The sequence below is a fragment of the Callithrix jacchus genome, chromosome 12 (genome assembly GCF_049354715.1).
Source record: "Callithrix jacchus isolate 240 chromosome 12, calJac240_pri, whole genome shotgun sequence".
Classification (NCBI taxonomy): domain Eukaryota; kingdom Metazoa; phylum Chordata; class Mammalia; order Primates; family Cebidae; genus Callithrix; species Callithrix jacchus.
In genome coordinates, this window is record NC_133513.1 from 112,342,346 (window position 1) to 112,363,110 (window position 20,765).

Genomic DNA, 20,765 nt, shown 5'->3' on the forward strand with positions numbered 1-20,765 from the left:
ATGCAAGTTGGTTGGAATGAAACACTGAGGGGAGCCCTGGGAGCCCTGGTAGCTGCCCTCCATGCCCCTCAGCTTTCCTGCGTAATGTCTCTGGGAGCCATGCTTGGCAAGCTCACAACCTCAGGTGTCTGCTATCTTGTATTTGCTGGAAGCCAGGATAGAAAGCCCCTGCCTGCAGCAGATGCTTCTGCCTGGAGCTCTGTTCTCCCTCCCTGCGGGAGGACGCCCTTTAAATCCTTGCTGGAAGTTTTTATCCCAAGAGGCAAAGCCCACTTCATAGACACTGCCCCAAGTTCTGCCTCAGTCGCCCACACATGGCCAGCTTTGCTTTGGGGGTGTTACAGGGCGCCAGCCAAGGGCAGGCTTGGAAGGGGTTGAGAGTTGTTGGAGAGCTCACAGGGCAGCATGGTGCTGAGAAGGAGCCGAGCTTTAGAGTCAGGTAGATGTGGGCTCAAAGCCAGATGCGACTTCTTTGGGCTGCTTGGGCTTGGGAAATTTGTTAACTGCTCAGTGCCTCAGTTTCCTCATATGTCAAGTGTGTGGGCTGTCATGAGGATCATAAATCAAAGCAGCAAGTACTGAGCATGGTAGCTGGGGCATCTCAAATGCCCAGGCAGCGGTGCTTGTCATCTGCCTTTCCCCCTTCTCTGCCTTCAAAATCGGGCTGTTGAATGAGGAAATCGTTCAGACATGGAACTGCCAGCTGTGGGGTTCGAGAGGCCATGGAAGGGTCTGGAGGGCCCCCAGCTGCAGAGGCTGGACGGAGGCAGTGCGTCAGTCAGGATGATTTAGACTAGCTGCCACAACAAACAAACCCCAAATCTCAGGGGCTTCTCACAGCGAAGGTTAATTTCTTTCTCATGCATCATCTGATTAGGTCATCAGCTCTTTTGGGTCCTCCATGGGTGACTCAGGGATCCTGGCTGCCCCTGTGGCTACACCATCTTGAATGTGTTGTCTCATGGTCAGTGCCACAGGGGAAAAGAGGGATGAAGGAGGCACCAGAGCTTTTATGTGCTTGACCCAGAAGCAACACTTCTCGCAGTCCATGGCCAGTGGGGAGGCTGGGAAAGGCAGAGGAGCCTATGGAATATTAGGCGAGCACACCGGTAAAGCCTCCCTCTCCACATTCCCCTCCCTCAACCCCCAAGTTACAAACATCGCATGGCAGGCTCGTCTCTGGTGCTGGGTAGACAGCCATGAGTGGGGCATGTCTTACACGTGGTCTCAGGTTTGTCCGCTCACAGAAGCTGGCCAGCGGGCCGCAGTTGGATCTGAGTGTATGCTGGGCTCCGGAGAGAGCTGAGCAGCTCACCTTCTGCCTTCCAGTTCTGCAGCCCAGAAGTGATACAGGTGACAGGTGTTCAGGAGAAGGGAGGGTCATTCTGAGCTGGCCCAAGAAATGTTCCCAATTGTAATAGTAATAAGTGAAAACAGAATTACATATTATGTAATTACAGATGACTTTTAAAAATACCAATTTTATGACTGGGAGCAGTGGCTCACACCTGTAAACCCAGCACTTTGGGAGACTGAGGCAGGTGGATCACCTGAGGTCTGAGGTTTGAGACCAGCCTGGCCAACATGGCAAAACCCACCCTGTCTCTACTAAAAATACAAAAATTAGCCAGCTTGGCTACTTGAGGCTGATGCAAGAGAATTGCTTGGACCAGGGAGCAGGAGGTTGCAGTGAGCCAGGGTTACGCCACTGCACTCCAGCCTAGGTGACAGAGCAAGACTCTATTTCAAAATAAACAAACAAACAAAAACAAAAATACCAATTTTATTGCTATTGGTATACTTCTCATACTGTAGAATTAATTCTTTTAAAGTAGAATTCCGTGGTTTTAGAAAGATTCACAATCATATTACCATCACTGCTCTCTGATTCCAGGGTATTTTATCTCTCCAAGAAGAAACTGTCAGGCCTGTTAGCAGTCACTCCATTTCCCTTTCCTGCCAGGCCCTGGCAGCCGCGAATCCGGTTCCTGTCTCTAGGCCTATTTCAGACATTTCATATAAATGGAATATCACATAATGTGTGGCCATCCGCGACTGGCTTCTGTTGCAGCATGTTTTTAAGATTCATCCACGTTGTAGCATGCATCAGCACTTCACTCCTTTTTATGGCTGAATAATATTCCATTGTAAAGATACACCACATTTGTTTATTTAGCTAGTCTCCTCAGTTGATGGACACTTGTGTTGACCTGTGTCATTTCCACTGTTTGTTTTGTTTTGTTTTTGAGACGAAGTTTTACTCCTGTTGCCCAGACTGGAGTACAATGGCACAATCTTGGCTCACTATAACCTCTACCTCACGGGTTCAAGTGATATTCCTGCCTCTTCTCCCAAAGTAGCTGGGATTACAGATGCCCACCAGCATGCCTGGCTAATTTTTGTACTTTTAGTAGAGACAGGGTTTTGCCACATTGGCCAGGCTGGTTTTGAACTCCTGGCCTCAAGTTATCCACCCGCGCAGCCTCCCAAAGTGCTAGGATTACAGGCGTGAGCCACCATGCCCAACCTGTTTCTACTTTTTGTTCCCACTTTTTTGCTATTATGGAATAATAATGCTATGGACATGCAGGTACAAGTTTTTGTGTAGATGTTTCATTTGCCTATATACATAGGAGTAGAATTGCTGGGTCATATGGGAACTCTGTGTTTAAATTTTTGAGGAACTGCTGAGCTGTTCTTCAAAGCACTGCACCATTTTAAATTCCCACCAGCAGGGTTCCAGTTTCTTCACAACCTCATCAACACTTGTTATTTTCTGCCTTTTATTTTATCCATCCTGGTGGATGTGAAGTGGTATCTTGGTGTGGTTCTGATTCATGCTTCCCCAATAATTAATAATGTTGAACACCCTTTCTTTTGCTTTTCGACCACTTGTGTATCTCCTGTGGGAAATGTCTATTCAGATTCTTTGTTTATTTTTAAATTAACTTGTTTGTCTTTGCTGAGTGGGAAAAGTTCTTTATATGTTCTGGATACAAGTTCCTTATCAAGTACATGTCTTACAAATATTTTCTCCCATTCTGTGGATTGTCTTTTCACTTTCTTGATGGTGTCCTTTGAAGCACAAAGGTTTTTCATTTTGATGACATTCAGACTTCGTTTTTGTTACTTGTTTTTAATTGACTTATTTTCATTTGGTCTTATCTGTCCTTATAAGAAGGCCTCAGTTTTTGAAGGGAAAGGGTGTGTGTGGAAACAAAATAAAGAAATCCTTCCCAGCACTTTGGGATCACGAGGTCAAGAGATGAAGACCATCCTGGCCAACATGGTGAAACCCCATCTTTACTAAAAAAAATACAAAAATTAGCTGGGCATGGTGGCACGCACCTGTATTCCCAGCTACTCGGGAGGCTGAGGCAGGAGAATTGTTTGAACCCAGGAGGTGGAGGTTGCAGTGAGCCAAGATCATGCCACTGCACTCCAGCCTGGCGCCTGGTGACAGAACAAGACTCTGTCTCAAAAAAAAAAAAAGAAAGAAAAGAGAAGAAATCCTAATGCACATTTAGCCCCATGACCCGGTCTTCCTTTGAAGAACGAGCGCCCCACCCCCTGTTGGAAAGATCAGGGCCAGGCCTGGTCCTTCATGGATATTCAGCCCTTATCCTGGTTGACATGACAACGTTCTCAAGGCTTTGAGCCCTTCCCTTCCTAGGACTGCACTGGCCTCTTACAGACTTGCTCTTGGGACTTCCTAGCAGCTCCCTGAGATGGATATTAGTGTACCCATTTTACAGATTAGGTAACTGAGATTTGGGAAGAGAAGTGGCTGGTTCAGAATGGGGAAGCCCCTGCGTGACCTGCTTCAGCAGTGTTACTTATAGGAGATATTGCTGCAGCTCATTTTAATTGGGTCCGTGAGCAAATTGCTGGTCTCCATGGTTGCAGTGCTCCACCCCAATTACTAAGGTCTGAGAAGAGGTGCCAGTTTTGATGTGGCTTTTAGGGATCATCAGTGGATTCCAGGGGAAGTTCAAACCCAGTGCCTGGTCCTGCTGAAAGGGCCTGGGTGGGCTCTTCCTGGACAATGGGATGGACAGGTGGGTTGGGGCAGGCTTCTGAGGAAGTGGTCTGGCATCCCGCTGTGGGGTACTGGGAAGGCCATTGTGCCAGCAGCTCCTAGGGTGCATTTCTTGCCAGAGGTCTGCAGGCACGATATTGTTCTTTGGGCCTCCATAGATGCAGGTGCCTCTTTGTTTCAATAAACAATGATAGGGTAAGATAGAGAAGCTGGTTCTTGTGAAGGGGGAAGTTACCCGTCAGCCTGTGTTTCTACACAAAAGAAATCTATTCGTAGTGTTTTTTGGGCTCTCTGGAAAACATTCACATTTTACAAAGTAAAGAGCTTGAATTAAAGGAAGTAATAAGGACTCCAGATTCCCTCCTCTGGCCCTCGCTCACTGCATCCCCACCCTGACCCGTGAACCAGTGTCAGGAGGCTGGGCCAACCCAGGCAGGCTGGGCCACAGCTCCTCGGCCTCTGGCACAGCCAGTTGGCTTCATCCTTGTCCCCAGGACCTTGTGGAACCCCAGTCCTGCCACTTTCCAGCTCTGTATCCTTGGAGCCTCAGTTTCCCCAACTGAGTATGGCGCTCATATGAACTTGCGGCCATCAGTCATTCTCTAGCACTTTCGTGGCTTTTGCAGACTATCCTTAACAGTTATCTATACGATGTCTTTCTTTAAAGCAACTCATCCTTTAACTTAAAATAGATCAAGTTTTAAAAGGAAACTCCATACCAGGAACACATCTGGACAACCCTTATTGATTTCTCATATATAACGATAACTGGAAGAATTTATGTTAAATCCAAGCTAGATACTCTACTGCCTGCCTGAGGAGGAGCCTGAAGCCTCAGTTCTTGTCATTTTAAAGATTAGTGGATGTGAGAGACATGATGACAAGACAGTGGCACTGCCCGCCACTTTCTACTGCATGATGGGAGGCTTGCAGGAGAATGGGAGAAAATCACTTTTTCACTGAGTGACTCAGTATTATCTAATTGTGTCCCTGTACTTCCAGAGACCTCTCATCATCTTTAGAAGATGCTAGGCTAACTCTGTGTTTCCCAGCTATGATGCTTATGGTAATGGAAATGCTGGCTTGTTTTTGGTAGAGACAGAGTGACTTAGGGCAAAGAGCACTGGACTGGGAGTCAGGCTCATTCCTGATCTCCCTTACTGGGGTCCATGACCTTGGGGAGGTGCTTAGAGTCTGTCCATCCAACCAATTCATGGTCTCAAGGGCAACCAAGGGTACGAAGTATGGGTGGCTTGGGCAAATGGCCCCTTCCAAGTACTTGTCCATTCTCTGTGGGGCTTAGGGTCCCAGACATTGGCCCTGGACCCAGCTTTTCATCTCTACTGAGATTGCTCGGCCCTCATCTCCCGGCCCTCAGAACAGGGTCTCCATCCTCTTGTCAATTAATCCAGTGAGCTCAAAGTTCACCTTCACTTGAGCAGAGGGTCTAGCTGGGTGGCCGCCCCTGCTGGGCCAGGTACCCGCATTTCCAGCTTCCTGCCACAGCCCTGCAAACAGGCTGGAGGCAGAAGAAGATTGAAAAGAAAACTTGAGAAAGGGACTTCTAGTTTTCTTAAGCAGCAGTAGTGAGGGACAGGGGTTGATCTTCTTCCTCTTTCACTTTTGGGAGCAGCAGAGAGAGGAATTCACAAATCAAGCCACACGTGTGCTCATGAGCTGTCCTGGGACAGCCAGCATTTATTGAGCTGCTGCTGTTGCCTAGAACTTCACATTCCATGTTTTGCGAAGTCCTTATAACAGCCATGTAAAATAATAAGAAGCGGAGGCTCACCAAGGAGGGGTGCCCGGGGAAATCTCAGGGGCTGCCCAGTTCTGGGCCCCGCACGCAGTTTTATCTACAGATTCCCAGCATGCAAACAGATAAAAAAGATCTGTGGTTGACCAGACTAGGGGCTGGACTTCCCTTTTTCCTCCTTTCTCCTTCCCCAGGCTTGGACTTTGAGGAGAACATTTAGGGTTCTCTGGACCCCAGTTTAAACACCCTGGAGCTGAGCCAGACTCCTCATTTCCTAAAGAAACCGAGGCCCAGCTTGGAAGAAGACTGGAATGCTCCTTGTGGGGCTTTCTATAACTCTTTGCTAGCAACAAGGAGAGGCGGCCTCAGAAGGAATGCTTGCTGACTTGGTTTTTCTACTCCCACTGGGCTTGGCTGGCCGCTGGGCTTCAATTCCTCTGAGGTGCTTTTTGTTTAAGCCAGTAAGTGTCTAAATGCTGAGACATTTGTAATGTCTATGTGAAGAGGAGAAGGTGGCTGTTGCCGGAAGTTCTACTAGGTAAGCACTAAGTCATTAACTCACTGGGTTTTAGTGGAGGAGGTAGGAGAAAATAACATTAATTTAGCACCTACTGTATGCTACATGCTTTACAGCTTTAGCGCGTTCTATCTTCATGACCATCCTATGTAGTAGACACCATTGTCCTCGTTTTACCCCAGGCAGTCAAAGTTCTTTAGCTCATAATGGTGAAACTGAGAGAATTGAAAACAGGGAGGCTGGGCATGGTGGCTCACGCCTGTAATCTCAACACTTTGGGAGGCCAAGGCAGGATTACTTGAGGCTAGGAGTTTGAGACCTGACTGAGCAACACAGCAAGACCCTCATCTCTACAAAGAAAAAAAAAGTTTTAATTGGCTGGGTATGGTGGTACATGCCTGTCATCCTAGCTTCTCAGGAGGCTGAGGTGGGAGAATCACCTGAGCTCTGGGGTTCAAGGCTGCAGGAGCTATGACTGCACCACTGCTCTCTAGTCTGGGTGACAGAGTGACACCCTGTCTCAAAAAAAAAAAAAAAAAAAAAGGCAGAAAACATTGATGCAAACAGATACTGGTATGCAAACATTCATAGCAGCATTATCACAATGGCCAAAAAATGGCCACCATCAAAGTGTCCATCAGCCGATGAATGCATAAGCAGCAGCAGTGTGTCTCTACAGTGCAATGCTCAGCCACACGAAGGAGCAAGCACTGACGCACGCCCCGGTGTGGAGGAACCTTAGAACATCACGTGAAGTGAAAGAAGCCAGACATAAAAGGCCACATATTGTATGACTCTGTTTCTATGAGGTGTCTAGAATAGAGGCAGAAAGTAAGTTAGTGTTTACCAGGGGCCAGTAGGAGGGGGCGGGTGGGGAGTTGCTACTTAACAGATACAGAGTTTCCGTTTGGGATGATAAACATATTTGGAACAAGATAGAGTGCTGGTTTCCATGATGAACATGCGAACGCCACTGAACTGTACACTTTAAAACGGTTGAAATGGCAAACTTCGTTACATCTATCTTACCACAATGAAGGAAAAAGAGCAAGGGAAGGGTGGACTGTAAGCTGGCCTCTTCGATGCTGGAGGCCGTGATCTTTCTCTTCTACTGTGTTGTCTTCTTGAAAGTTAACCGAAGACAAAAATTCCCCCTGAATCAGCTTCCCAGGTGTGGCACGGGGCGGACAGCAAGGCAGAGGAATGAGCTCGCCCCGGAGGCAGGGCTGAGCTGGCGTCCAGAGGCTGTGCTTGCCAGCGCCCTCCCAGGCCCAACCCGGCTCCTGGCCCCCGACCTGGGCCCTGGCTTCCACTTTGCACTGTGTCCTTAGCATCTTCTCACGTCACTGTCTCCCATGCGGCATATTTCATGACTGTGTAATTGTTCTTCAAATAGAACACACCCCACCCCTCACCGACCTTTCCTGGAAAACAACTTCTCTTTACCCACAGCCTGATTTCATTGCGGCGCCTCCTGATGCCCTTGAGGCTGATGTGCCCTGCTGGAGCTCCTCACAGTGGGCCTCAGCAGGCCCTTCTAGGTTCTTTTTCCTTTCTTGTGACCTTATAGGGCAGAAAATTAGAGGTCCCTTTGATGCTGGCGGAGCTGGCTCTGCCTCTGACCCTGTCCTTCTGTGTGTAGATAGTGTTTCTTGCCCAGAATGCCTATCTTTGGAGTGGTGGGAGACAGAAGACTCAGTCTCGGGCTTCCTGTGGGCACCCCGACTCTGTCCTCTGTGGGCAGTGATCCTGGTCCCTGTAGCTTGGCAGCCCCTCCCTGTCCATGGACCTTGGGCAGAGAAATGGCATCACATGGCTGGGGCAGGGGGTAGGTTCTGTTGAATTTCCTGGATCTTAGGAGACTCCTGCCCCCCTGCCTCCACCCGCCTTCATTTCCTAGCCCCTGGAATGAAGTCTTCACTGGAGAAAAATCCAACACAATTTCAGATTGAGGAGGGTGGTGGGTGTTCTGGAAAGTTGGCGGGCCCTGCCCTCGCCTCTCACACACAAGGAATGAGGGACACTCCCCATCGTTTCCCCTAGTGAACATCCCCGGCACTTTGGGGCCTGGGCTCCATGTGTCAGTGACCTGCATGTGGCTGCACTGGCCCGAGCAGAGCTGGCTGCATGCAAACCACTGGCCAGGAAGAATCCCACTCCTGCTCCTGCAGCTGCGCTGGGTCCCACGAGCCCCTGCGTGTGCGGCCTGTGTAAACAGCGCGTCATCTCCTGTTGCACACTTTGGGCCTGCAGGTCACGACCAGGGATTATCAAATTGATGGAGCTCAGCTGGCCTCTCACTCCACGTCCGGGCACATTGCATTTTGTTCATTATCATCTTTTGCTTTTGACGTAAAGGGTCGGGGTCTGGGTCAGGGTCACTGTGTATTTTCCTTTCCTTCTCATTAAACTTGCCCAGCTCTCAGAGGCCCCAGTTAAATTCTGCCAGCGTTTAAAGATGTCCTCCCTCGCTTCCTGACCCCTAAGCATCCTTAATCCTTGCTTCTGTGAAGCCACTGGAATAGCAAAGGAAATGTGGGTCAGGGTCTTTCAAACCCAGTCTGTTTTCTTCTTCTTGAAGGGCTGCGGCTATTTCTGAAGGGCTGGATTTCTCTACTTTGTTGGCCCAGAGAACATGACACTGTGGGTCTCAGGCTGACCAGGTCAGCAGGGCGCTGTGAAGGGGCTGGCACTACCCCCCAGCCTTTGCAGCCCGAGGTAAGGCTTGCTCCCGGCACTTCCAGTCATGTGGCCCTAACTTGGTTGCTCTTGGCCCTGAGCTTGCTGTCTGCCTGCGATCCTCAAGGTAACCTTGTCATCTGAAAGGGGTCTAGAAAAGTGTTGGTTCTGCCATTAGGAAAAAGTGAATTCATCCAGAGCCCTGGTCTTGGAAGACTTCCTGGTGCACAAACAGAGTGAGTCAAAGGTTAGAAGCGTCCTCCCTATTGACCTGCTAAACCCCTTTTACCCTTTGGGCCCTGATCAAACCCCTCCACAGCCATGGAGCCACCTGTGTCTAAAGAGGCCACCTGCCTGAGCGCTGTCCCCTGGGTCCTGTGACATGCACTACACAGCTTGCAGCCCTTGCTGACCTTCAACTCCTGCCATTGGCCAATGGAGTTGGTCCTTGGGGTTGTTAGGGTGGAGCTCATGGCCTGGGCACAGTTTGGGCACTCAGGGAACCTGTATGGCTGGTGGAATGACCCCAGCTGAAGAAGCTTCCTGACTGGTCACAGCAGTGGCCTCACCTCCACCTCTGCTCTCAAAGACAGCTCCCATGGCTTAAAGTCTCTTCCTGGCCTGGTGGAAGAACAAGCTCCCCTCAGGGTCACCACCAAAGAGGTACAAGAGAGCCTCAGGTAAAGAAATAAGGAGGTTGCAAGAGTGGTGTCATGTGTCTGCCCCATGATGGAGCCGCAGGCCTTTCATGGATGCCCATTACTTCTAAACACGGGGTCATGGTGTCACTCCCCACTTTCACCTCCACCAACCACACGACACTCCAGAGAGCCCTTAGACTCTAGGTCTATTGGGCTGTTCAAAGGAAAGATAAAAAGATAGGATGCCATCTTCCTAAAGGCATCATGGCCTCTGGAAGGGCCCTGAAGAGGCCCCTGTGAGAGTTGGAGACAAGGGAAGATCTAGGGTTTCTTTGAGGGGGAACCGAGGTTTAAATAACTTGCTGAGCATCCTTTTTAAGAAAAAGAATAGGAGATAGGTACAAAAGTGAATATTGAGAATGGGAAAAGAAATCACAACAAATTACTGAGGACTTGGAGATTCAGGTCCTTTTCATCTGTGACCTCAATTTCCTGAAATGCTTCTGTAGAAATGCTCCATCTCCTCAGACAGAGCATTCTGTAGCTCCCAGGACTACAAGTAAAGAGCCCTTGGCCCAGCACGGTGGCTCACACCTATAATCCCAGCACTTTGGAAGTCTGAGGCAGTCAGATCACTTGAGGTCAAGAGTTGGAGACCAGCCTGGCCAACACGGTGAAACCCCATCTCTACTAAAAAGACAAAAATCAGCACAGCGTGATCATGCATACCTGTAATCCCAGCTCCTCCAGAGTCTGAGGCAAGAGGATTGCTTCACCCCAGGAGGCGGAGGTTGCGGTGAGCCGGTAACACACCACTGCACTCCAGCCTGGGTGACAGAGTGAGTTCAACTCAACTTAATGCCCTAAAGCTTTGGCCTCCTCAGCTTCACTGCAGATCCACTTTTTCTTTTCTTTTCTTTTTTGAGATAGAGTCTTGCTCTGCCACCCAGACTGGAGTGCAGTGATGTGATCTCAGCTCATGGCAACCTACATGTCCCGGGGTCAAGCCATCCTCTCACCTCGGCCTCCGGCATAGCTGAGACTACAGTGGTACACCACCATGCCTGGCTAACTTTTGTATTTTCAGTAGAGACGGGATTTCATCATGTTGGCCAGTCTGGTCTCGAACTCCTGACCTCAGGCGATCCACCCGCTTCGGCCTCCCAAAGTGCTGGGATTACAGGTGTGAGTCACCACATCCAACCTTAGATCCGATTCTGACTGGAGACTGTGCCCACCTTCTTGGAAAATCGTGAGCATCACCTTCCTTTGAACTCAGAAGAGGCACAGTGAGTTAGCTGAAGGGGGTGACATCACTTTTCCAGCTTTATCACAAGGACCTCTAGCCATGGGTTGCCTGTCCATCATGTTTCTGCCCAGTGGGGCTGTGTCTGGCACAGTGCCCGGACCATGCAGTCCATCACCTGGGCTGACCACAAGGACATCCTTGTGAAGACCTGGGGGTGCCTGGGCCGAGAGCTGCAAGATGTTGGCATCAGACCCAGGGTGAAGGGAATGACAGGCGTAGGACTTTGCTCGTGAGCGTGTGGCTGGGCTGATTTATTTTCCCCCCAGTGACCCCGAAAACAAAACCCTGCCTTTCTTCCTTTGGTCTGTTCTTGTCTGGGGCTTGTGGATTATGTCTCCTGCCTGGCCATGGACAGAGAGAGGAACTACTCCAGACGGACGTGAGGGCATCCGGCGCTGCCTTTTCCACATGGCCCTGAAGGTTTTGATTAAAAAGGTGGAAGAATGGTGCTTTTTCTTCCTGTCAGCCAGACCTTAAATCAACCCTCAAGTGAGGAAATGCTCTCTGCGCCTGCTGCCGCTCAGCAAGCCTTTTTCTCTGGTTGTGACTGTATAAGCATGTTTAATTGCAAGCCAGGGTTTAGGGTTGGAACAGCCCCTATTTGCCCCACCACCCCCTGCTCTCCCCACCCCAGACCCTGTCGCTGCAGCCGGGTGATCAGGGCTGAGTGAGCTCACAGAATCCGAGCCCAGCAAGATGAGGGGAGCTCTTGGCCACGTGAAGAGAGTTTGGAGGCCTCCTGCTCGCCTGGCCTAAGCCCCTGATTTTATAGATGGTGAATTTGTCTGGATTTTTGGCGGCAAGTGGCAGATACTTACCTCCCGGTTGCTCAAAGGGGGAATGTACTGGAGAGATGAGGAGGACATTCTCTCCTGTTGTCCGATGAAACCATGAGACAGACACGGCGATACCTAGGCCGGGAGCCCCCAGACCAGGACACTTCTCCAGGAGCAGCTCCAGCTTCTCCCCCAACCAGCAGCTCCATCCTACGGTTTCTGCCTGAGATGGGCTCAGCCCCTCCATTTGGTTTTAATTAAGAAAATTTCTTAGAACTGTGATTGGCCCAGCATGTTACAAAGGCAGGAGGTAGACCAGATGACCCCATAAAGGACCTTCTGGTGGACAGCCCTGCTACTTCCTATCTCCCTCTTCCCTGCTGTGAAGGGTCACACGCACACACTCGTGTGCACACACACACTTATCCAACAAGCATATTGAGCGCCTACTGCATGCCAGGAACGTCAACGGTTCATTCAGCAAAGTGGAGTGGAGAGATTGCAGGGATTGGAACTGGGCAGGCCTGGCTTTGAGTCTCAGGTCCACTACTTACTAAGTGTTCCGTCTGCGGCGTTTACAGAATCTCCACTGCACACCTGGTACCGCATTCCACCCTGATGAGCAGGAATGAGGCCATACTCCTCATCACAGAGCTCTCTAGGGCTCAGTTTCCACATCTGTGACCCTCCTCACAGCATTGTTCCAGGGAGCCACAGAAGTAAAGCTGTATGAGAAAACCCACATCAAGGCCCAGTACAATGCCTGCCTCTCTCAGGGGCCGTGGCTGTCAGGCCGGGCCGTCCCTCAGGCGCCCACAGTGGCCTCTAGCCCTGGCTCCTGCTGAAGACCCAACTCCCACGCCTGCCCCCGCCCACACCAGGCTTCCCGTAGCTGACGCAGATCCCCTGTAGGAGGGTCAAGGGGCGGCCAGGGTATGGTTGTGGGAGTGCCTCTCCTCTGTTCCCGCCCCGAAGGAGAAATGAGGGTAGCCCCCCCAAGACACATGACCTCCACCCTGTGCCGGCAGGACAGGGCAGTCCCTTGTACAGAAGGAAGGGGACCCCTGGGAGCCCCTTTCTTCCAAAGAGTCTTCCCTCTCCCCTGCTCAGCTTTCCTGAAAGCTGAGTCTGTCCACTCTGGGAAATTGCAAATAGTTTACATGGGGAATGTCAGCTGCCCACATATGAAAATATACACATCATTAAGCCCTAAGTGCTTGCGTCTGGAGATAGAGTGGACAGTCTCCTGGGCCGACCTTTTGTCCACTGACCGAACCATGGCTAATGAGCGTGGAGCTCCTCGGTGGGATGTTTTCCTTTGTTGAAGTGAAGCATATGTTGGACGTTACCGTGGGGTAGGGGGGTACGCATGACAGCACTATACAAACACCATTGGTCAAAACACCTAGAGTCCACTGCACCTCCTTATCCAGCCCCCTTGGGACTCCAGGGAGGGCTTGTCCTCAAGGCCACATCCTCCTACACACTGTCTAGGAAGGAATGTGGCACCCTTGGAGTACATGGTGGTGCTCAGGGAGAAGGTTCTCTGGCCAGACTCCCAGGTTTGAATCCTGTCTTTGCTCCCAGGCCAACTATGTGTAAACTGAGGATAGTAAGAATAATAAAACCTACCTCAAGAAGATTAAACAAGGTACCCCACATAAAGCTCCTAGGACCTGGCATATCGTAAGTGGGTGCTCAAGAAAAGGTAGTGACGGCTGGGCGTGGTGACGCCCTGCTGTAATCCCAGCAGCTGAGACAGGTGAATCACTTGAGACCAGGAGTTCTAGACCAGCCTGGCCAACATGATAAAAGCCCGTATCTACCAAAAATACAAAAATTAGCCAGGTGTGGTGATGCATGCCTGTAATCCCAGCTACTCGGAAGGCTGAGGCACAAGAATCACTTGAACCTGGGAGGCAGAGGTTGCAGTGAGCCAAGATTGTGCCACTGCACTCCAGCCTGGGTGACAGAGTGAGACCCTGTCTCAAAAAAAGAAGAGAAATGGCAGTGATGGCAGAGATGATGATGATGGCAGCAACTGTCTCCCGGAGCTGGGGCTGGAGGGAAGGTCCTGCCTGCTGGGAGAATCATCTTACATCAGAAGCAGGTCCTGAAGACTGGGTGCAGTTTGGACATGCCGTGAAGGGGTGGGAAGGAATGAAGGGACCAAGCAAAGGTCTACTGGCCAGAAAGCTGGAGCTCACCCAGGAAACAGCCAGTGTGGTGCCACAGCACTGGAGAGCAGGGGACAGAAAGGGAAGCAGGTCAGGCAGGGTATCTGGCAGAGACCCGTGAGGGGCCTCCTGAGCAGTCCAAGCAAGAGAAGGGAATTCTCCAAACCAGGGCAGCCAGCTGGGGATGGAGAGGAGGCAGTGGGCGGCAGAGACGCCAGGACTGAGATTACTGGATGTGAGTGTTCCCAGCTGTGAAATGGGGACAAGCTGGTTTTGACTGGGGCCAAGGAGGCCAAAGGCATGTCCTTCTTGGAGGGCTGGCCCAGGACACCTGTTTAAGGGCTTGTACCACTTAGATCCATGCCTCCCAGTCAGAGGTGCCAATCCTGGCTCTGCCATGGGCCAAAAAGTGACTTGGAGGGGACCTCTTCTCTCAGTTTCCCCATCTGTGCCATGAGTGGGTTGAAGGGCTAAACCCTGAGGGGTCTTTCCTGGAGAGCCCTCTGATCTCCAATTCCTCCTGCCACATCTCACTCCTGAATCTCTGAACAAGTATCAGGCATGTGTTTCCAGACAGTTCCCAGCGTGACATGGGGCAGAGGATTATTGGTGGCTCCTGGGGAGGCCTCCGGGTGTGGCTCTGAGTTGATTTCATGGCCTTTCAGTTACCTTCCTTCCCTGGGTGCCTCCAAGGACACCAGCCAAGTACGACTGATTCCATCTCCACTCTGACACTTGAAACAAGGGATGTTAATGCACGGAGATGCTTTGGGAATCAGAGTCTCAAACATCTGGAGCTGCTCAGTGATGTAGGAAATGATGTCCCTTCCTCATGTCAGTCATTCATGGTGCAGAGGCAGGAGAGCAGTGCTGGGGGAGCAAGTGCAGCAGCCATGGTGACATCATCCTGAGAGCTGATGACTCAGCCACCGGTGGCTGCCCCAGGAGAGGGTCAGCCTCACGCAATGGCAGCATGCCTGTCGGCCGTTTGTGCTTCCTTCCCATGATCCGCACTGACTCTGAGCAGTGTCTTCTGTTCAGCGCTGACTCCAGCCTCCAGGCCCTATCCCTGCAGTCCAGCTTCTCTCTCCTTTAAGGTCCAGGCCCATCTTACCTCTTCAGTGCTCCCTCTCAAATTGATCTTTTTTTTTTTTTTTTTGAGACTGAGTCTCACTCTGTTGCCCAGGCTAGCGTGCAGTGGCTCAGTCATCTTGGCTCACTGCAACCTCCGCCTCCTGGGTTCAAGCAATTCTCGTGCCTCAGCCTCCCAAGCAGCTGGGACTACAGGCCTGAGCCACCACACCTGGCTGATTTTTGTATTTTTAGTAAAGACGGGGTTTCACCATGTTGGCCAGACTGGTCTTGAACTCCTGAGCTCAGGTGATCCACCCACTTCGGCCTCCCAAAGTGCTGGGATTACAGGTGTGAGCCACTGCAACTGGCCTAATTGATATCTTCTCCCCTCCCCCACCCTGCAATTGTTATTGCGAAGGCCTCACTCCTCTGGTCTGAGATTATAATCAGTTGGTAATTATTCCAGGTGTGCTCATCTGGCCTCCCAAGTCTTTGAGAACCAGAAGTCTGGTCGGCCGGTGGGGTGAAGGAGCATAGGGAAGCAATGGCACCACCTTGTGGACTGCCTGCTCTGTGGGTTTTGGCTGAACGGGCAGAGGCAGAGCTGAGGTTGGGCTGTCACCTGCCCTTGGGCTTGGGTCCCTCCCTCTGTAATGCCACTGAGGGTGGATGTCTGAGCATCAGCCTTGGGTGTGGTGGGTGATCCACATATGCTTCCCAGATCCAGTGCTGAGTGTGGTGCCCACTGGGGTGGCTTCATGGCCAGTCCAGGCCCCTGTCTTCTGCCCCAGCAGCCTGCCTCCCAGCCTGTCTCAATGCCTGGAATACCCTGGATCAATCCTGCTTCAGGTTAAGCACAGATGGCGATGGCGCTTAACCAGACATTTCTCTCTGCTGCAGCTGACATGGGAGGGGTGAGGCGTTGGGCATTTGCTGTTCCAAGGGGTGCTGGGGGCAAGGGCTTAGCCAGCAAGTCACCCCATCCATTCTAAACCCATTGCTCTACAAACACAGCTTCAGGACAAGCCCCTAGCTCTTCTCTCTAACCACATGGCCACCCCAACAGTCTCGTCTTTGAAAATTCCAAGGCCTCCAGTGCATTGAGTCATTACTGGTCAGCAATACATCGTCCACACCATGCCTGAATATCCCAGAGGTTTCTGTTCTAATGGAACAGAAGATGAGAGAGGTGATCTTCATGGCATGTTGGAGTTTACAGTCACAGCAGTGGAGGATGCATGAGATGAGGACAACAGGGAGGGGAGGGGCTTAGAGAGGAGTGCAGGTGCGAAGCCACCCTAGGCCTACTTCATCCATTTCAGGGGATCGAAGTTGTTATGTTCGAAGTAGTGGGAAGGGCTTTTCTCAGTACACTGTGGTTCCCAGGCAAGCATCATCTCTTGCTGCCTGAAAAGGTACATTCTGGTTATCACAGACATCAGGAACTGCCTGGATCCCCAGAACCAGTGGCATAGAGCAGAGAGTGAGTCTGGGCCATAGGGAAGAGGTGGTAAGAAGGAGTGAGTAGCTGCGGGTCCTGAGGGCAGTTACAGGCCAGCATGAGCTCTGTCTGGTCTGCCCACTGGAACAGCAGGCAGCCTTGGCTCCCCCCGCCCAGTGCAGCTCCAGGTTCCTCCATTGCAGGAGGAGGAGTCAAGGTCAATTTCCCATCCCAAGAGGCAGGTGGAGTAAGTTCTTTTACCTCCAGGTGAAGGGGGCTTTTATACAGAGGCACTGACTCACAGAGCAGGCAAAGTGCCCCCTGTTCAAGGTCACCTCTGTCCCTCCCCAGCTTCAGTGGGGAACAGAAGGGGAGAGTCCTTCACCAAAGAAGTGGGTGGAGAGCTCAGCACTGGGAAATGATTGCCAGTGGGGTCCTTACAGCCCACAGAGCCTCGAGGCAGCCAAGTCCTTTCCCATTCAGCCAGAGGGGAGAGAGCTCTGTGGCCAGCACCCCAGCTTACACAGCTGTGTCCCCAGGGCAAATCTTGGTGTCTTCAGCTGTCCCAGAGAGATGGTCACGGAGCCCTCCTCAAGGTTCCAGAGTCATCACAGTGGACCCTGGCAGAGCCAGGCCAACTCCCCATGTTGAGGCTGCCCAGCTGGGTAGCTTCAGCTGTACAAGGCCACAAAGGGCAGGCATTCATGGCGGGGCCTTCAGAGAAACTCTCCCCTGCTCCTTCTTCCAGTTGACTTGATACCTTTCAAAGGAACCTTGGTGCCCAAATTCACTGTTGTGTGAAAGTCAAGGTCTGCAGCTAGAGATGTTTAAGGAGACCACCTGGTGACCTGAGGGGGTCCCAGACCCCTGGGGGAGTTTTACCAGTGAGCACCACCAAGACCCCTTCCATCCTGGCTGCTTTCACCTCTGTAGGTATCTACAGACCTTGAGGCCCTCACTCTTGGATTTCTATATGGTTTGACATTCAGGGGACATCTTTGACAGGGGGAGCGTGGTACCCCTGACCATCAGCTCCATCCCAGAGGTACAATCCCTGCTAGAAGAGCCAGAGTGCTGCCCAGCCTTAGCTCTCCTGACATTCCTGAGTCCTCAGTGGAGTGACGGTGACATTTCTCTCCAGAACCCACCTGGCATGTAGGGTGCCCTGCTCCCTTCCCCAGCTCGCCTTATGGGCCCACCAGACAGATATCTGAAACTGCATGGAATTCTCCTGCCTTCAAAGACCCAGAGGATGGATCCCAGGTGCTGAGCTGAGATTACTCACAACCCAGGCTCTCTGAGCTTCTGGGGGCCTTGTTTCTTACCTGGTGTATCCGATCTGACAGGCAGCCAGCGGAGGGCCTTCTTAAAGGGTCTCTCTTTGTAAATGATTTCTCTGAACTGGAGGGGAAGGACTGGTTCCATTGAGGCAAATACTAAAGGTCTGACTGCAGTTGCTCACTTCTTACCCTCCTGGCAGCTTTGGGCTTAAGTTTAAGACACACCACACTAGGCAGCAGCTTCTTTTTCTCATCTTACTGTCAAAGGTGTCATTCCCTGGAGGCACTTGAAAGGGGGTTGGGTAGGAATCGCTTAATCTCTTCCAGTGGAGCTAGTGACTTTAAAGCCAAATGTTATTACCCACGAATTAACTCCCGTGTTAGGGCTTTGCCCTTGGGCAGAGCTCCACCCCCAGCCAATCCAAGGTATGAGAGTGGTGTGACTTCATGTACACCGTTGGGTCACCTCTAGACCCTGGACAATTCCCTTCTCCTATCTGCTGAGAAGGGAGTCCAGTTGGCTGTCCCTGCCTACAGGTAGGAGGGTCAAATTCTGCTTTGCCCCTTATTCTGTCTTCCATAAAGCCTTTCCCAGATAGCCCCAGCCCGCAATGACCTCTCCCTTCTCTGAGCCGCTGGGCTCATTGTCTCAAGCTGCATCACTTGCCTCTGCTGTGGGACCAAACAGCACCCTGGTCCTTACGCTGGGCTCTATAGAGCACCAGGGGCTAGAGTCAGACATCAAGGGTCCTGAGGGGATAAGGTGAGAGGGGGCACAGGGGGCCCAGACAGCCCACTCCGGCCAGATCTCACTCAGTAGGTACCCAAACTAGGTTCAAATCCCCTTTCAGGCACGTATTGGCTGGATGACCCTGATAAAACTGCTTGACCTTTCTGAACCTCTATTTCCTCATCTGCAAAATGGGTACTATAATAATAGCTACCTCAGGGTATGATTCAATGAATTCATGAAGCAAGGTGTTTAGCACAGTCCCTGACTAGAGTTAGCCTTCAATATATGTAAACCATTGTTACCAATTAAATTATTTTTATAGGTTTTAAATATTGGGTCTGTGGATAAATTTCATTTGGAGGAGAAAGTTTGCTGCTTAAAAAAAGAAAAAGAAAGAAGGTTTGAAAGCCGCTGAATTTCACCTAGCCCATTTCATATATCACCATGTGCAGTACAGCCGAGAGGCATAAGAGCTTTCTGGTAGGACGTTATTACCTTATAGTATATCATTTCTGTCTTAGTGGAGAAAAAGTATTTTGAGGTCAAAACCATGCTGACTCCATTTTTTTTTTATTTTTGAGAAGGGGTCTCACCCTTTTGCCCAGGCTGGAGTGCAGTGGTGTGATCACGACTCACTGCAGCCTCGATCTCTTGGGCTCAAGGAATCCTCTCACCTCAGCCCCCCAAGTAGCTGAGACTACAGGCATGCCACCATGCTTGGCTATTTTTTTATTTTTATTTTTGGTAGAGATAGAGTCTCACCATGTTGACGAGGCTCATCTCAAACTCTTGGCCTCAAGCAGTCCTCCTGCCTTGGCCTCCCAAAGTGCTGGGATTACAGGCATGAGCCACTGAGTCCCACCTGGCTACATCTTCATTTTTTAATTCTACCCTGCCCAGCTGTGGCTGTGGTGGGTAAGATAGGTTCTCCCTAGGCAGAAACAAAGGCAGAACCCTACAGAGTGCACACAGGTGGGCAACTCAGGTCCTGCTTCTGACTGTTCTGCTTTCTCCCCGTGGCCCACCCTGCTGGCATCTCTATCTGGTCCTTGCTGACTTGCACCAGGCTCAAGGTCATATCCTGGTACAACACCAGGATCGTATCGTCTTGCTCATTAACAGACAGAGAGCACCAGCTGTGTGCCAGGCCTTGGGCCCTCCCGGACTAGGGGTGCCTAACCGTCAGCTCTCCCCTTCCTGAAGCAGATTTGCCCAGGGCCTCAGGATTTGTTCTGATATTCGGTTGCTTCAAAGTAGCCTGGAGGTATTGATTCCCAAGAGACTCGGCTGCCAAGTCCCAAGAAAGTTCCCAAGTCTTAGAAGCACAAGCCCCCAGTGATAGGTTCCCAAATCTCAAAGGACCCTTCAGGCATCTCTGGAGCAGCTTCTTCCTGTTTCAGAGGGTGAGATGGAGGCACAGAATGGCCAAGGTCAGAGGCTGGGCCAGAGCTCAGGCTCCTGGCTCTTGGCCTGGGGCTCTTCCCATGACATCAGGCGTCTTTTCTGCAAAAGTTGTGACCAGTGCTCTGTGGGTTGCTCTTCTGTGTCTCCTGGGACAGAGTGGGAAGGCAGGTGGGGGAGAGCAGCCACTACCCAGGCTGCTGATGGGAGCTGGTAGATGGATGTGCTCTGAGCCTGCTGTTTGGTAGGAATGGCTTGGCCTGCACTTGGGTGAGCGCTGTTCTCTATCGCAGCAGCTTGCACCATGCTGCAGGCTGCCCCCCAAGAAGCTGAAGCCTCTCAGGCCTGATTGGGGGGAGACCCTGAGGTCAGTGGGGAGCCTACAGTGAGGGCTGGGCCTGGAAAAGAAATAAGGAAGGAAGGAAGGGATTTGGACATTCAGAACCGTGGGGAACAGAAAACAAGCCACTGATTTCATTCACCAAGGACAGGCCAGCTGCTGCGTCCCCTCCACCCCCAGGGATTGACTCCCCTCCCCTAAGAAACCATCCAGTGAACTTAGCAAATCAGCCCCATGGGCACATTTCAATAGCTGGGAAGAGAAAGCAAGGCTTTCAGATTTCAGCATCCCTTTGGAAGAGAGCTATGTCCACAACCCATCTTTCTGAGCCCACTCCCTGCAATTTTCTTAATTATCCCTGTAATTTATTAAAAACCCGTCTCAAAGCCCAGCTGGTGAGTCAGCCCCAGGGAACAGCTGGCAGAGAGTGAATGGTGGGAGGAGGGGACGGAGTGGGTGAGGCCTGCCCAGGGTGGAGCTGCCTTCCAGATGCGGCCACCACTCCTGGGCCAGATGCAGAAACTCTTGGAAATGTCCTTTCAAACTTGAAATACCCAAGCCAGCAGCTTAACCTAGAGAGAGAAAGGAATGACAGTGGTGAC

General features: G+C 51.2%; 1 protein-coding gene across 12 annotated transcripts in view; it reads left to right on the top strand.

Moving 5' to 3' along the window:
• GRK5 (G protein-coupled receptor kinase 5) overlaps positions 1–20,765 on the top strand; it is a 247,860-nt gene that overhangs the window by 191,176 nt on the left and 35,919 nt on the right. For 3 of the 12 annotated variants that reach the window (XM_078346610.1, XM_078346611.1, XM_078346612.1), the window contains one exon: positions 18,745–18,902. The exons of the other annotated variants lie outside the window; for them this stretch is intronic. In XM_078346610.1, the coding sequence (XP_078202736.1) occupies positions 18,867–18,902 (36 nt within the window). In that variant the 5' untranslated portion in view covers positions 18,745–18,866. The remainder of the gene's footprint in view (positions 1–18,744; positions 18,903–20,765) is intronic. 12 annotated transcript variants of the gene reach the window in all.